General features: G+C 44.0%; 1 protein-coding gene across 1 annotated transcript in view; it reads right to left on the bottom strand.

Moving 5' to 3' along the window:
• Positions 1-18,801, bottom strand: part of LOC126480634 (myosin-I heavy chain) — an 804,636-nt gene that overhangs the window by 581,764 nt on the left and 204,071 nt on the right. The window contains exon 2 of the mRNA XM_050103881.1: positions 10,157-10,263. Coding sequence (XP_049959838.1) covers positions 10,157-10,263 — 107 coding nt within the window. The remainder of the gene's footprint in view (positions 1-10,156; positions 10,264-18,801) is intronic.

Below are 18,801 nucleotides of genomic sequence, written 5' to 3' on the forward strand. Positions count from 1 at the left end.
TAAGCAAACCGCTTACTTTTCCGGTGCGAATATAAAAATATTTTGCTCGATTTTCGCACCCGTGTCGGACGCGACAGCCTGAGTGCCCAGTAGTGCAGCGCTCCAGCACCGGACGTCGCCGGGCTACCCTCAGGGACAGAGTTGAGGGCGCGACTGTCGCCGCAGACGACCGCGGCGGGGGAGGCTTAATAGCCGTGCGCGCCGCCTCCCTTCCCGCGGCCGATAGGAAGCGCGGCATTAGCAAAATTAGAGCAAGGACGGGCGGCGCATGCAAATGGCTCGCGCTCGCTAATGGACGCCGCGTCTGGCGACGGTGACTACCTGACGGCTCACCGACTCTGCTCTGCATTCTGGCCGGCAGAGCACGTCCCGACCCCAACAGGAAACCCGTCACGGCGCGTCGGGTGCTATTTGCATTTCCGATTCCACTGTGACGGATATGAAATTTCGTCTTGCGCTGTCCACGTCATCTGTCTTCACGAACTTACAACTTCATTGTTGCTGGTTGCTTCGTTGATTCGGGGGAGGGGACCAAACAGCGAGGTCATCTGTCCCATCGGATTAGGGAAGGATGGGGAAGGAAGTCGGCCGTGCTCTTTCAAAGGAACCATACCGGCATCTGCCTGAAGTGATTTTAGGAAATCACGGAAAATCTAAATCAGGATGGTCGGACTCGGGTTTGAACCGCTGCCCTCGCGAGTCCAGTGTGCTAACCATTGCGGCACCTCGCTCGGTCAACTTCATTGTCAACCACTCACCGAACTACTCAACCCTCCTGAATACGTATAAACGCACACTCAACGGCTGGTTGCCGACCGCAGTTGCTGTCCACCGACAGATGGTGTCGGAAGTTCCATGCGGCTTTTCGCGGATGATGCTGTAGTATACAGAGAAGTTGCAGCATTAGAAAATTGCAGCGAAATGCACTAAGATCTGCAGCGGATAGGCACTTGGTGCAGGGAGTGGCAACTGACCCTTAACAAAGACAAATGTAATGTATTGCGAATACATAGAAAGCAGAATCCTTTATTGTATGATTATGTGATAGCGGAACAAACACTGGTAGCAGTTACTTCTGTAAAATATCTGGGAGTATGCGTACGGAACGATTTGAAGTGGAATGACCGTATAAAATTAATTGTTGGTAAGGCGGGTGTCAGGTTGAGATTCATTGGGAGAGTCCTTAGAAAATGTAGTCCATCAACAAAGGGGGTGGCTTACAAAACACTCGTTCGACCTATACTTGAGTATTGCTCACCAGTGTGGGATCTGTACCAGGTCGGGTTGATAGAGGAGATACGGAAGATCCAAAGAAGAGCGGCGCGTTTCGTCACAGGGTTATTTGGTAAGCGTGATAGCGTTACGGAGATGTTTAGCAAACTCAAGTCGCAGACTCTGCAAGAGAGGCGCTCTGCATTGCGGTGTAGGTTTCGAGAGGATGCGTTTCCAGAAACGAATATATTGCTTCCCCCTACTTATACCTCCCGAGGAGATCACGAATGCAAAATTAGAGAGATTCGAGCGCGCACGGAGGCTTTCCGGCAGTCGTTCTTCCCGCGAACCATACGCGACTGGAACAGGAAAGGGAGGTAACGACAGTGGCACTTAAAGTGCCCTCCGCCACACACCGTTGGGTGGCTTGCGGAGTGTAGATGTAGATGTATAAGACAATTGCTTCTAGCGTCCAGAAGTTCCTTACCCTTGCTTACACCTGCATTCACGTCAACGGCCATGCCGAGATGGATACGCCGGTTCCCGTCAGATCACCGTAGTTAAGCACCGTCGGGCATGGTCATTATGTGGATGGGTGACCGCCCAGGTACGCCGCGCCCTGTTGACTTTTTCCTCCTTTGCCTTTACGGTAGGGGGGACCGGGAGGGGGGGGGGGTGGAGTATCCCTGATCACCAGTATTCGCGCCAGATGTCTTAGATTCAGTTCCAATCCTCTCCGCAGTTCCGCAGTGTCTCATCAGCTGAGGGCATGCGACACTGTTGACGGTGATCCGTTCGTCGTATGGGAAAGTTAAGCTCGGCGTCCCCCTTGGTGCGCTTCGAGAGGAGTAGCCTATCTGCCGGCACTACGTTTCACCCTCTACCTTGCATCATCATCATATAACGCAAACATTACACTGTACTACACATTTCAGTTAAATCCACTTAACAGATACAATTACGCATACAGCTCTTACATATCGCTAGGGAAAGGTGCACGTGGGCGCGAAGTAAAAGGAATACAATTAGGCGGCCGAGCCTGCACTTCGGGGTCTGCTAGCCGTTTGTGCCATACTACTTTACTTTATCCCCATCCATAAGACTTTTACCTATATCGGCGGCTATAAATCTTCTTAAACCAATTTAATGTGTTATATACGCCAAAGCTGTAACGGAAGCCTCACACCTATTTTCGTCCGCTCAAGTCGGACCTCGTAGTTTACATTCCGTAGACTAAGAATATAGAGGTCGACCGCGACCACATTTTAATACAACACAGTTTGTCATATGCTAGATATGTCCCGTAAGTTTCAGCTTCCTGTAGTAATTATCGAAAGGGATTGTCTGTTATTTTCTACGAAACATTTCACCAGCATTTGGAAGTCAAATGAGTTGTATCCCAGATTGTCTTCACTGAAGATGCTGTACATTACTTTACAAGCCACGTATGCATGGGATTTGCTGTTCTATTGGGGCAAGGAATCGGGATCCATGTATTCTACTGCCGGCCTATGTGACCGAGCGGTTCTAGGCGCTTCAGTCTGGTACCGCGCGACCGCTACGGTCGCAGGTTCGAATCCTGCCTTGGGCATGGATGTGTGTGATGTCCTTAGGTTAGTTAGGTTGAAGTAGTTCTAAGTTCTAGGGGACTGATGACCTCAGATGTTAAGTCCCATAGTGCTCAGAGCCATTTGAACCATGTATTCTACTGACAAGGAGATCAAAGAGCAACTGGATTTTTGTATTTTTTATATTTATGGTACGTGAACATCAGAACTCAGTCCCCAAAAGCAATTGAATGCTACTCTCAAAAATTCTAGAGAAAATCCATTTTGAAGTTTTCTAAACGTCTTTTATACCCTAAAATGCGGCGATCAAGTTGATGCTATGTTCCTTTACTTCAGAAGCGCATTTGACACCAACCCGCACTGCAGTTTAGTGGAAAAAAAAAGCTTATCGAGTATCTCACCAGATTCGCGACTGGATTCAAGACTCCCTTGCAAACAGAACTCAACACATCGCTCTTAATGCAACAAAATGTAACGTACGTAGTACCTTAAGGAAGTGTGATAGGACCGTTACTGTTTGTAATGCATACAAATGATCAACTAAAGTGCGTCGGAAGCTTTTCAGGGTATCCCCAGATAATGCGGTTGTCTGAAACAAAGTGGCAAGTCAGAAGAGGATATCGATTTGCAAAATGACCTACAGAGGATTGATGAATGGCGCAGACTCTGGTAGTTTACCCCCAGCTTAAATAAATATAAAATACTGCGCATACATAGGAAAAGAAATCAACTACCGTACAGCTACACTATTGAATAAAAATTGCTGGAAAGAGTATATAACGTTTAAATATTAGGAGTTACTATTCACAGCGACCTTAGGAGGAATAACCACAAAAACGCAAATAGTAGGAAAAGCAACTTCAGACTGAGATTCAAAGAAAGAATCTTAAGGAAATGTAAATCCTGTAAATCCACGAAGGAAGTGGCTTACACGGTACCTGTTCGACCGATTATCATTTTTCGTCTTTCTGGGACCAAGGTAGATATGATAGGACACAAACACACAGCGTGAGAGAGAGAGAGAGAGAGAGAGAGAGAGAGAGAGAGAGCGGGGGTGGGAGGGGGGGGGAGGGGATCCGATTAAGACCGACGCGTTTCGTAACGGGAAGAGCGACACGTTTCGTCACGCGATAGTTTAGTCGGCCCCAGAGCTTTACCGAGATGCTCAACAAAGTCAGTGGCAGACTCTACAAGAGAGGCGTGGTTCACTATTGAAATTTCGAGAAAGTACTTTCCGGGAAGAATCAGACAACATACACTACTGACCACTGAAATTGATACACCAAGAAGAAATGCAGATGATAAACGGTTATTCATTGGGCAAATATATTATACTAGAACTGACATGTGATTACATTTTCACGCAATCTGGGTGCATAGATCCTGAGAAAACAGTACCCAGAACAACTACTTCTGGCCGTAATAACGGCCTTGATACGCCTGGGCATTGAGTCAAACGGAGCTTGGATGGCGTGTACAGGTACAGCTGCCCATGCAGCTTCAACACGATATCACAGTTCATCAAGAGTAGTGACTGGCGTATTGTAACGAGCCAGTTGGTCGGCCACTATTGACCAGACGTTTTCAATTGGTGAGACATCTGGAGAATGTGCTGGCCATGGCAGCAGTCGAACATTTTCTGTATCCAGAAAGGCCCATACAGGACCTGCAACATGCGGTCGTGCATTATTCTTTTGAAATGTAGGGTTTCGCAGGGATCGAATGAGGGGCAGAGCCACGGGTCGTAACACATCTGAAATGTAACGTCCACTGTTCAAAGTGCCGTCAATGCGAACACGAGGTGACCGAGACATGTAATCAATGGCACCCCATACCATCACGCCGGGCGATGGCGATGACGAATACACGCTTTCAATGTGCGTTCACCGCGATGTCGCCAAACACGGATGCGACCATCATGATGCTGTAAACAGAACCTGGATTCATCCGAAAAAATGACGTTTTGCCATTCGTGCACCCAGGTTCGTCGTTGAGTACACCATCGCAGGCGCTCCCGTCTGTCATGCACCGTCAAGGGTAACCGCAGCCATGGTCTCGGAGCTGATAGTCCATGCTGCTGCAAACGTCGTCGAACTGTTCGTGCAGATGGTTGTTGTCTTGCAAACGTCCCCATCTGTTGACTCAGGGATCGAGACGTGGCTGCACGATCCATTACAGCCATGCAGATAAGATGCCAGTCATCGCGACTCCTAGTGATACGAGGCCGTTGGGATCCAGCACGCATTTCTCCTCCTTACACGAGGCATCACAACAACGTTTCACCAGTGTGTATGAGAAATCAGTTGGAAACTTTCCTCATGTCAGCACGTTGTAGGTGTCGCCAGCGGCGCCAACCTTGTGTGAATGCTCTGAAAAGCTAATCATTTGCATATCACAGCATCTTCTTCCTGTCGAATAAATTTCGCGTCTGTAGCACGTCATCTTCGTGGTGTAGCAATTTTAATGGCCAGTAGTGTATTACTTCTTCGCACATATATCTCGCTAAATGGCCACGATGAGGAGAAAATTCGAGAAATTAGAGGTAATACAAAAGCTTACCGAAAATCAATCTTCCCACGAGACTTTCGCGAGCGGAACAGGGTAGGGGGTACCAGTTAGTGGTACCAGAAATACCCTCTACCACACACCGTCAGGTGACTTGCGGGTTCCGTGAAGAACAAACATATTAAAAAATTGTAATTTATAGTGTGGGCCAACGGAGTGAATTCCAATGCAGAACGCTGAGGCGTCACGTCCTTTTCTTCCAAAATGAGAAGGGAAGACAGTGGACTCATAAGCTGCAAGAAGACACTTAAAATAATCCGACGGACGGTTCCTGAATTGCTTCAAGCGAATGCTGCGATGGTTCCTTAAACGGGGCCACACCTCATTCCCCTTTCAGTCACGGTCCGACTTGGCTAGCGTCTGTGCCTCGCGGTCTCGGTACGTCGAAGGAACGTAAAACTCTCGTCTTCCTTCCAGTTTTATTGCTACACAATGCACGGACGGAAGAGATCAACAGGTAATCAGTATAGTAGTAGACGCCATTCATCACGTGAGACAACTCAGGCGTGATAGCCGATTTGCCCTATGAGAAAAAGTACAGCTCCTTTGTACTTACAAAATCGAATTTTAATTACACTTTCGTCGAATATGGAACAATCATGCAAAACTACAATAGCTACAGTCTCCCGTTTTGTGCGACACTCCTCAATATTTTTTAAATCTGACTGACACAGAGACGCGCAGCCAATATTTACGTGGGCAGTCTCAGACATTTTGCCTGACGTTGCTTCACCACAGCACAAGTTTCAGGTCCACTTAAAAAAGGCCTGGACGTGAAGGCCGAAACCGATCGTGGACTTGAAGATCGTATTATCAACTGGAGCAGCTATCAATAAACTGAATATACAGTTTCGGGGGGACAACACTCTCTAAATATGCACTCAGATACATTCTCCGGACGAGAAGACAGTACATCTAGCAGTGAACAAGTGAGCAAAGAGATAAAAATCAGAGCAGCCAAGACACGGTTCTATGGTGGGTGAGCAAACACTTTCCTTCAAATTCGCTGCAGGGGCATCTCTGTTGCAGCTGCAGTGTGCAGCCGAGCATTGTCACGAAGGGGTAAAATGCCTGACGATTACTTTCGTCGCCGCTCGTTCTTTTGTAGACGATTTTGTCGAATCACCTGATCCATTCGCTGGACAAGATCATCGGTTAACGCTCGCTTCCTTCCGTGACCGCCTGCATCATGAACGTCTGTTTGTCTTGTTTCAAAGTCCGTGCAGCATTGCCGCAACTTGGTGTCTAGAATGACAGTTACATTATTTGGGCTGCATGGAATCACGTAGATCACTCAGCATAAAGAAATGGCCACAACTAACGCCTATGCCACAGTGTAAAAGAACTTTGTCAAAATTTTATAAAATGTATGATTACGTTCCAATTTTTATCACACACATCATAAAAACACGTCTAGTATGCCGTCAAGGATTTTACGTCAGGTCTTTCACGAAACCAGAGATTTGTGCGCAGCACCTCAATAAAGAGAACTTGTTAACTAAACGACATTACCTTTTCAGTGTCTGAAAGGCGACGGTCCTGATAATTGTGTCTACAAGCTCTTACGTCTGATTTGTGCAGAAAATCGAGTAATGCTTCGTCGGTCGCCAATTAAGTGAACACATTACACTTCCTGGAGGATTAAAAAGCTAAGGGAATTAGCAAACGTTTGTTTTCTTCGTGCAGAGGAGGTTGTGAAGCACAATATGAAGTATGCGTTTGACTCAAACCAACTTTGTGTCACAGAATACATGAAGATACAGAATTATTAGCAGGCCAAAACTGTACACGATAACTGGCTTTGAGAATTCGGTACGGTTTGAAGATGCCACCTGCCGCAATTAGGTCGCAGCATGGAGATTGCCTGGTTACGTTGCAAAAGACTTCCTCCACGCAGTCCATGTGCACTCCCACAAAGCATGGACAATGATTCACGGAGGACCTCGACGAACAGATTTCACATCAGTCACGGCCCATACATGATCCATGAGCATGCGTCTGCTGAACGTACACAACAAGGAATGTTGTTCTTCAAAGAAGGCTTGCATTGCAAATTCTTTGTGAGTAATAGTGACTACATTGCTCAATGGTATTTTCATATTTATTTATTACGTTACTGACATAATTCGACTACCGCTATTAGTAAGGGCTGTAGTTAAAAAGTGACATAACAGTAAGTGTATATGCCGGGTATATCTCCTACTGATCGCAGACGCGTTTCCTCTGGTGTTGCAGCAGATATTTGCAATTTCGTTCTTGCAATGTATAGCTGGAAACAGCCCAAACAAATACTGCTCATTACTTCTTTCATGCGACCCCCAGCGTAGACGAAGGCGTCGGTTTGATTCGCGTACATACAAAATTATTTTTAAATAAGAATTTTGAGTACGCATTCGACAGGGCGGTCTCAAATTAGTCTAGTGCAACATTCTTTTTATCGATATGTATTAAAAAAGCCAGTAAAAGACAATGAACAGCTAATATTCCAGCGCCAGGGGCGGTGCTGCCGCAGCTGGAGTACTGGTTATTCTTCTTACTTTTCTGTCCTTGTTAATACATATCGTTAAAACGGACATCGCACTAGACTAATTTGGGACCGTTATATCAAATGGGCACGTGAAAATCCGCACTAAAAATACATTTATATGTAACGGGAAATAAACCGACTTTTTCCGTCGACACTGGACGTAGCGTGAAAGACGTGATGAGCAGTATCAGTTGGGTTGAATTCAGCTGCACTTCGCAAAAAACGAAACTGTAAACATCTGCCAAACTGCTAAATCACCACAGGAAAAGCACCTGACGACTCTCAGGAGAGAGACCCTGTATACATTACCATTCAACAAACTCGATTCCGCGCCAAACTTAAACTTGTGAAACAAAGTTTAGGGTCAATTTCAATAAAATCTATGATCAAGCGATCTCGAAAACTTACAGAAATACAAGGCTAGCTGCTCATGTACATGAAAAATTGGGGCGTGGCGCCTTATATCGCTCCTGTCTAGAGCCTGTGTATCGGGAGAATGACTCATGCGTGCACAGTGACAGATGATCTGAAGCGGGTTCAGCAAAGTACGTAGTTCTAATTTTCATCTGTTAGAGGACAGCAGTGCACAGAGACATTCAATAAACAAGTCAAGAGAATGTTTTTATAAATTGTTGTTTATTTCTTGAAGACTTTTTTGTTTATTTATGTTTGTACAGTTTTGTATATGCTTTTAGTAGTGTCAATGATGCGTGAATGTAGTCTGAAGTAAATATGTAGATCATTGTTCTACTGATAAACGCTGTACGAACCAGCGTGAGAAATTTTTAAGAGTGTGAATGCAGACGACGGGGACTTTTGTATCATAATATGTTAAGTGAGTTTATGGTAAAAGGAAAGGTAATTCGAGTGCGAATGAAAATAGTTAATAATGTAAAGTATAAGCAAAATATCAGAGTGTTAAATATTTATTTCGGGAAAAAGTACAGCTCGAAACTGTGTTTTTTTTTATTCGTTAGTCATGAAAAGCAGAGAATAATATTTTTCTATTGGCCTTAAAGAAAATTGACCAATCAGAACTGAGTATTCTTCGGACGTCTTTTCTCTTGGACATACAGAATGCTTACAGCAATCCAAAGTAGTCGGAGCACAGCCTTTCAATGGTACGGTCGTGTGGAGTATGAGTTCCGAAGGACGTTATAATTTGACGGTTTTAGTTGAGCTACGTGTTTCAAAAGTGTTTTAAAGTGAAGGCATATTTATTCCGGTGTTTTTTTTTAAGTACGGATTTTTTAAGTAATTTTGTTTATGAGAAAAGACAGTAATTCTGCGTGGCATATTGAGCAGATCGGTGACTAAAATGCTTCAGTGTTAAGGTTAGCACGGGCTTCGCAGTGAACGTGTGATTCTCAAGATACAGAATATACCGAAGTTTTGCCAGTATTTCCACCTTTCATTCAAAATTAAGACCTGTTCCCGATTCTTGGAATAGTTATGTTGTATGCAACCTGGTGCAAGTTGCAGTACGGTAGGTTTCTACTCGGCTTTCCTACCGGCGGTCTGCTGCAACGAGTTCAGAGGCACGTAAAGGACGAAAGGGAACCGCGCCGCCGCAAAATGACTAAGACCCTTCAAAACTGCAAGTACTGTAAGTATAAAACATGGCTTCAAAATGTGCGATTTGATGATTATAAAATTAGCATTTCAAATTCCAGCAACATCTGCATTGTAACCGGTGGATTATCTCCACAAATATTGCCATCACTGTAGGTGAAGTTGATGTGGGTGGGCTAGTTCGAAAAGTCATATTTTGCAACTCAGCTGGCCAGCTCACTGCAGGCTGGCAACCGACAATGAGGAATGAGTGCCACCAGTCCAGCCCGAAGTTGACCTGTTCCATCCCTCTGCAGTGCTGCACCTTCGAGCCAGGGCGCCGCTGAAGATCTTCACCGTGTCGGCTCCACAGAGTACTAACAATTCGTCTCCGTATGACACACCTAATTCCCACTGACCGACGATTCTGTCGAATTCGATGACGATGATCGAAGTCTGTGACGTAGGTGTAGTATACTGCCATTTGTTTGGTGTTTGTTTTCTTCAGCACATTAAGAATAGCACAAAAGACAAGAACCTTTTGTATTTTTCTAGCAGTTAATTACTATATAAACGTAGTAGCTGAAGCAAAATCATTCTTTTTTCCATAAAAATTCATAATCATAAATAAAACATTCATTTCCTTGAAAAACGCAGTTAACAATGCGTTCACACAGTTACCTTGGAAGGCAGGGAGAGAAAGACAGATGAGAGTGCTGTGCGGAAAGGATACGTATATCTGGTCGCGGGCGTAGCGCACTTGTAGGTTCTTGTTGATGCCCTGCTCGTCGATGTCGGAGATGACCGTCATGTCGGGTACGCCCGCCTCGGGGCTCGAACCTGCAACATACAAGTAACGTGTTTCATAAGAGGAAGGTACAGACAGCCACAGTTAAGACAGCACGAAGCGCCAGTGTGAGGCCGCAGCAGTTTACAGACAACATGATGCTTACGTCTACGAAGAATAAATGGAAGAAAAAGAAGAAGAAGCAGGACGATGAGGGTTTGAAAAAAAAAACATCCTATGCGAAAAATAAATTATAAACATCTCTTCTATTTCACGCACTGTCACATAATATTACTGCAATCGTAAACGGCTTCAGCCATATCTTGATCTTCGGGTTCTATATGCCAAAGGCAGCATTTGACGAACAAAGTGTTCACGACATGCAGTGTTCGCCAAACGTAAGGGCATAACTGAATATAATTGTAATCATGATCTGTGACTGTCTCTAGAATGAAAGGAAGTGTGACTGATCATCTCATTAGAGGCGAAGGTAGGACAACGAAGAAGGGCAATCAGTCGTGTCCTTGTTAGAGGAACGGTCGCGACATTCGCCTCAATCGGCTTTGGGAAACAACCGAAAGCCCTAATCTGGATGGCCGGACGGACCTTTTGTATTAACTCCTCCAGAATGTGAGTCCAGTGTCTTAGCCACTGACCCACATAACTGTCAGGGGGAAAAAAAAGACCATATCGCCAAGACATTAGGCAAGCGTACAGATTTTATTCGACATTAAACTTTCCCCCCTTCAGTTCAAGCTCACAACGATACCGCTACTGATGATAGACGGAAGTTATAGCACCCATAAAATTCCATACACAGCGAGGCGTACGAACCAAGACAGCTAAGGTGTATGCCCATACAAAAAAAAGGTAAAATAATGTAGTCCGTACGTGGTCAATGTTAATACAAACATGGATGATCAGCAATACACAGCGCAATTTCCAATTATGAGGAAAATGGACAGTTCTATTTAAAGTACACACCCAAAGAAATCACGACGATAGAACATCAGAAATTAGAAAGAGACAACGCTGTGGACTGCTCACTGAAAGTAGCGGCTAACTAAACACAGCACATGTTCATTACATACCGTGTATTAACCATAGAGAGTATAAGCAGCATTAAAACACATTTGCATATCGGAATACATGAGCTGCAGATAAAGATAATATGTACTAGCACCACCATCCATTTACAAAGGTGTACTGACCCACATTACACCCCCTTGAGTGTAGCGTATCGCAAGCAATGATTTCGGGTTGTCACTTCAAACTAGGACGCCACGCTCTTGGGATAGCATCGACAGGCCTCCATAATGGCGACCATTAGCAAGGCTGTTGCCGTTTAGGCGGCAGTAACCGACGCGAGACGCACAATCGATGTGCGATAACGGCACAGGCCGCGACACGACCACAGCACCAAACTGAGAGCTTTATTTACATGTCGCATACACCACTCGCGCAAAATGTATGGATGTGAAATAGTCAGTTTACTGCCAGTTTAACATTATTTACTTAGGTATATGCTGATGTTTATTCTGCAGAATAGATACAATAGCGAGAAATAGCGTAGTTCAGTATGTCATTCTTACACCACACAGGTTGTTAATTTCTACAACAAATAGCTCTACAGAACACAGTGAGTTCTAAAGAAGAGGGATTTTATGTTTGTCTGTAAAGATAACGTTGAAATTACCCAAAGGTTTTTTTCATAGTCTAATTAACTGCTTTCTGAGGCAAAGGCAGTTGTAATGAAGAAAAAAATGTTCAAATGTGTGTGAAATCTTATGGGACTTAACTGCTAAGGTCATCAATCCCTAAGCTTAACCTAAATTATCCTAAGGACAAACACACACACACACACACACACACACACACACACACACACACACACACGCCCGAGGGAGGACTCGAACCTCCGCCGGGACCAGCCGCACAGTCCATGACTGAAGCGCCCTCAGACCGCTCGGCTAATCCCGTGCTGTAATGAAGAGTGACGACTTTTTCGTCGTCATTACACAAGATGAACTCTATTCTTGATTCAAAACGTCACTGGATCAATTACAACATAGTTCATTTCAGAAACTCCAGTTCATTTGCATGAGTCATTAAAGTGGTTTCTCAAAAACGTTTTTGCGAGAGGCTAATGTATTCTTCGAGTACGTATATGTGAAGTGAAAGCTTTCTTCCTTAGTATGAGTTACATCAGGATATTATTTTCAAGAAATTGTCAAATAAAAATGGACCATGTATGTTAAAACTTTATTATTTATTCGTTTTTGAAACGAAGAGCAAACACTGCTCATCTAATCTTTTCAAAACACCATTAAGCTATACTTTCAAACTCTCACATACTTTGTACAGTCAAATATTTAAAATTTTCATTCCAAATTAGGAACTCCAGACAATGCACTACATTTCTTATTGTTGGACCAATAACGTGGAGAAGATTTTTTTTCCGAAGTCAAGGAAGACATCGGCTGCACAAAATACTAAACAATACATTTAAAAAATATTATTTACAATCTCCTTTTTTATTTGTCACATAACATACACTCTTAGACAAAGAAAATACATACCATGAAGGAACTATCCGAGTGGCATGGAAATTGGTAGATTGATGTACATCTACAGAAAAACAAATGTTATTCAAAAAAATTTGATGATTTCTTCAAGAGAGCGAGCTTCAGAGATTGAGCAAGTCAATAATGTTTTGATCCACCTCTGGTATTTATTCATGCAGTTATTCGGCTTGACATTGATAACAGAGTTGTTTGATGTCCTCCTGAGGGATATGGCGCCAAATTCTGTCCAATCGGCGCGTCAGATCGTCAAAATCCCCAGCTGTTTGGAAGGCCCTACCTATGATACTCCAAACGTTCTTAATTGGGGAGAAATCCGGTGACATTGTTCGTCAAGGCAGGATTTGGAAAGCACGAAGACAACCAGTAGAAAGCTTCACCGTGTGCGAGCAGGCTTTATCTTACTGAAATGTAAGTCCAGGATGACATGCCATGAAGGGCAACAAAACGGGGCGTAGAACATCGTCGACATACCGCTGAAAGGTTGCCGTGGATGACAATCAAAGGGGTCCTACTATGAAATGAAATGGCATCACAGATCATCCCTGGTTGTCGGGCCGTGCGGCGGGCGGCAATCATGTTAGAATCCCACCACTGTCCAAGGCGTCTGCAGACACGTCTTCACTGTTAATTGGAGCTCAATTTGAAGCAAGACTCATCACTGAATATAATTCTATCCCAGTCAATGAGGTTCCAGGCCGAATGTGCTCGACACCATTGCAGACGGACCTGTTGTTGTGCAGAGGTCAATGGTAGTCGGCACAAGAGGTACAATGATCTCAACCCCCTTTCTGTGAGTCACCAGTTAATGGGTCTTGTAGTCACTGAAGCATCATTACACGTCGGAGTGCCTCTCTGAAGATTTCTGGGTCCTCACATTCTGTCCTCTCTCTGTGCTGACTGCTTCCTTCTCCACGCTGTGTTCGACCATGGTTCACCCATTCGCGCCAACACAGTCGAATAGTGGCATCGTTCCTATTCAAATCTCCAGCGATTCGCCGATAACTCCAATTGGCTTCTTTGAGCCCAATTACACGCCCTCTCGCACATGTTGACATCTGTGCATATTGTTGACGCTCCTGTCTGCAAGGCATTGTTACTGTACAACTGAGTACACGGAATGAAATTCGAAAAGACTTTATGCCCTGGTATCGGCATGTCCCCTGTTCACTGTCCTTGCCAGCTGCGCGGTGAAATTGCGCTGCACGTCACGCATTCATCCATAGGCCGCCAAAGTTTACAGTTTCACATTTTTCCGTTGATACCTGTGTGAATACCAATTTGTGACTAACTTGCGTACCTGCTTCGTAGTGCATTGTTTCTTTTTGTTTTAGAATCTATTAGCATCTTCCACAAAAAGACCTAATTCTATTTGTGCTGCTTAAAATGGACGGTCATTCACGTACTGGAGGAATGGTAGTGGTCCTGACATCCATACGTTGAAACTTCTCTGCTTCTAGACAATTAGTTTTTCCTCCACATACTTCACGAATCAGTCGTCTTCTTCAACATTAATTCTACAAAATCTTAGATTTTTCATAAAATTATCATTTACGTCCTCAGGAAAACATCGTATACAGCAAGACTGTCAAGTACTGTTTAATTATATACTTTCTGAAGTATTTCTGATTGCGTGAGCATGCGGCGGCTTATGCTCTAATGGACTGTAAAACCAGCAATGAAAGCTCGCAGTTTAATACCTCCTCGCGAAAGTAGTGTCACTTTCAACGGTATCTCCTGCTGTTACGTAGAGGCAGGCTGCGGACAGAGCCTCGTAACGTGGGGATCAGCGACCCACAGTGCCATCATTGCTCCCCTTGTCAGGCGCATTCCGGGGACAAATATTGCTGCCGCCATCGGAATTCCAGTCGCCTAACCTTGGGGGAGAGCTATCGGCTCGCCGCCCTATAACGATATAACCTACGGTGGATGTACTACCAAATCCACAATTTGTCGAACATATCTTAGGGTATCACGAAGATACGAATGAGATGTCTCTCACAGATATACAACGTCGTAAAGATAGTAAGCGCTCTACGGGGTGCCACCCTGTACCTTTACTACTTATCACTCCTTCCCATAATGGACAAACCGGACTATTTGAGATGTCGAGTCACTGCGGAACTCAGAACCCTCTAGCCAGATCCAGCAAACTGGAACTGGGACAGAGAGGTTCCCAAACGGGAATATTTGGGAGAGCATTTATATTTCCAGCAACTGCAAGGCTAGGCTGTTAACTAAAAAAAACTGAAATTGTGCACTTCATATAATACAACAATGTGGTAGACTTTGAATAATGAGCTACAACTTGAATTAGCCTTAAAAATCCCCAAGTGTAACAATGTGCATAGTTATAAACAATCACATAGGTTCAGTTGGAGATAGAGTTGTTGTGTCTTGAGATTGCTCTTACGGCTCGTAGCAGAACGGTAAGACTGCCCTCCACTGACAGCGTAAAATGCGCGTTTAAAAATCTTAAAGAAGTATAATACCTCGCGAAAACATACATACACTATTCCAACAACATATCTCGTGACAGAATCTACAAATGCACTTAATCCTTGTTTATAGCTCCTATAGAGACCGTAAAGATATAAAATCAGGCAAATGAGTCATTATTTTCGCGCTGCTGCCGGTAATGGAACGGGAGAAAACTTTACTACATATATGAAAAAAGTACCCATTTACATGTTCTTTACAGTGGCATGCACTGCAGATGTAAAAGCGCAAACAGTGCATTACGAGAGCTATTCCTGAAGTAAAGATGAGACTTTAAAGTAGCAGTGTCTACTCCAAATTCTTCCGAGTAAAAAGTTCGTGGTGCCGATTTCTGAATTACATTACGACGTGTGACACACGTAAAATCCGAGCAGCTCATCGTGTATCTGAGAACAACCGCCAGTTCATGGAGAAATCTAAAAAATTCACGCGCACGGCAAAAGAATAGTGGTAACCACATTTTTTGGACAGTAAAGGACCAAGTTGCATCGAATTTCTACTTCGAATACGCTGTTAATACTGATGTCTTCAGAGTTACAAAACCTATGTGAGGTCATTCGAAACAAACGGCTAGGAATGCTATTGGGGAATTTGTTTCTGCTACCCGTCTGCATAATGTGCATGCTATGCTGTTATCTAACAATAATTGAAAGTTTACCATACCCAGCGCGCACTCTACATCTCGCAGTTCCAAATTGAAATACTACTCAAAAGAACACACTTTTGCTAACGACAACGAATTTGAAGAGGCGGTGAAAACCTGTGAAAGTGAGTAGGGAATCACTTCTACGGCACTGGAATGGGCTTATACCTACGCCCACAAAATGTTTAAAACTAATGTTAACATTTTACAGCAAAAGGATGATTCTAAGCGGCTAGGAGCACAATCATGTTAATGCAAAAACGTGTTGCGTCAAATATAGTTTCTGTGATTTATATTCGCTTTTTCTTTACTTCCGGGATAACGCTTGTACAGACCTGTACTGTCATCAGAGTATTCAACTTCGATATTCATTAGCCAGCCCATTTGCACTAGGTCTTCGACTTTCAGTGCCTGACGCCAGTTATAGAGAAACAGAAAAATGCAAGACACAACTTATCAGCTGGTTCATAATTTCCTTCTCTAGAATAATCAATAAGAAACTGAAATCAGGGAAAGCTATTTGTGCACAATTTGAAGACAGAAATACCAGGCAATCTTTACATCTCGAAACCGTCGTTCAAAACTGCCTCTAGTTGAGAGATTACATTTCTGCTTGAGAACTCTTATTTCATTTTACATTGTGCTTCTTATTATTATTTTTTACACTAGGTGATATGTAGATAAGACAAAAAAAGAAAAAATTAATCATTCAAAAGGTATCGCTAGTAAATGCGGCTTCTACAGAACTGCACAAAGGATTGAGATTTTTGTTTTTTGTTTCAATTATAAAAGGATTAATTTGTATAACAGTTGCGTTTTTCACATGCTGGTAGTTTTCTGAGTGGTTACTCATCATTGAACAGAATACTGGTAAAAACGGAAATTAATGTAAACTAAGAGAGAATTACATTACACTCTATAGAAATACAAATGTGTAAAACAGAAATGTATAAAAATATGTGTGTGAAATCTTATGGGACTTAACTGCTAATGTCATCAGTCCCTAAGCTTACACACTACTTAACCTAAATTATCCTAAGGACAAACACACACACCCATGCCCGACGGAGGACTCGAAACTCCGCCGGGACCAGCCGCACAGTCCATGACTGCTGCGCCTTAGACCGCTCGGCTAATCCCAGAAATGTATTCTTCACCGTGAAAGTTACTCACTGAACTGCAACGTCATTTGTCAGTGAAATTTGCAACTAAACTGGTAGCATTTAAGAATGTCACTTAACTTTGTTTACATTTCTGGGGACGATATCTCGTTCCTGATTTATCTAAATTATGCTTCAAGGGACTCCATGAATTTTAAATTCTCGGTCTATGTTTCGACTGTTCAGAATCGTGTATCACACCCACATTTACACAATCCCTTGTTCACATCACAACGGTACTGCTGATCAATGATAGTTCAAAATGGCTCAAATGGCTCTGAGCACTATGGGACTTAACTGCTGTGGTCAGAACTACTTAAAGCTAACTAACCTAAGGACTGGACACACATCCATGCCCGAGGCAGGATTCGAACCTGCGATCGTAGCGGTCGCGCGGTTCCAGACTGTAGCGCCTAGAACCGCTCGGCCACTCTGGCCGGCCAATGATAGTTCCACACCTGTCAGTGCATATTAGAAAACCCTTCAGAATCGCAGTTGTACATGCAAGAGACGTTCTAAAAATGCTTTGGACAAAGTTCAGAGACCCAAAAATTAGCCGTTATTCACAGACAGGTCAACAGCGTTCTATCTTTCGATAAGCGCTAACCTCATGAATGCACTGTATGGTACGCTTTGACGATAAATGTTATATTCTTATTTTTCTTCGTTATGATCTGATGATGGTAATGCTTTAAAGCTTCATAAGAAAAACTAAATAATAAAAAAGAATTGTCACTACACATAATTGCCGCGCGGTTTGAGGCGCCATGTCACAGACTGCGAGGCCCCTCCCATCGGAGATTCGAGTCCTCCCTTGGGCTCGAGTGTGTGTGTGTGTGTGTGTGTGTGTGTGTGTGTGTGTGTGTGTGTGTGTTGTTCTTAGTATAAGTTAGTTTAAGTAGTGTGTAAGTCTAAGGACCGATGTACAACCTACTACAGTTCTTTGGCGAGCAGTCAAAATAACTTCTGTGGATAAATCACTGTCTACAGGTAGTGTTGGCGACTCCTAGAATTAATCAGTCTGCATACTGACAAAGGATTTTTGGAATCATTCGTATGTTGGAACTTCGTCCCACCTTGGAAGCTACCGCTGCCAATATCTAGCTGCATCTTGGTGGCTTGAAAGAAAAAGGTACTCGGATAGTCCTTTGCAGCACGCTGGCGCGATTGTTTTGGCTCGCCTGTGTGTGTATGAGCGCGCACGCGTGCCTCCATGCGTTCGTGCGTGAGCGTGTGGGGCTGCGACGCGACAGCTGCGCGCACTCCTCAGACGCCCCTGAATAAACAAGCACAGGCCATCCCAAACCAAATTAAACTATTCCTTATTCAACAGCGGCGCGTCTTCTCCACCACAATCGCTTCCCTCTCCCAGCAGACGTAATCGTGCGTTCATCGAAGAGTAGGCACAACACGCCGCTAAAGGACGGCGCCAATTATCGCTTTTTCTTCCACACAGACAGAATATTATAAGGGGAAATGACGTGCCGTCTGGCGCCGCGGGTGGAAACTAAGGATTTAAGCAGTGTACTGCTCTTACAGCACCCTCCACTCCGTTCTCGTGTTCCGTATTACGACAGATGGTGTGGTAAATGAGCTGGCCGCGGTGGCCGAGCAGTTCTAGGCGCTTCAGTCTGGAGCCGCGCAGCTGCTACGGTCGCAGGTTCGAATCCTGCCTCGGGCATGGATGTCTGTGATGTTCTTAGGTTA

This window comes from Schistocerca serialis, chromosome 1 (genome assembly GCF_023864345.2).
Source record: "Schistocerca serialis cubense isolate TAMUIC-IGC-003099 chromosome 1, iqSchSeri2.2, whole genome shotgun sequence".
Classification (NCBI taxonomy): Eukaryota; Metazoa; Arthropoda; class Insecta; order Orthoptera; family Acrididae; genus Schistocerca; species Schistocerca serialis.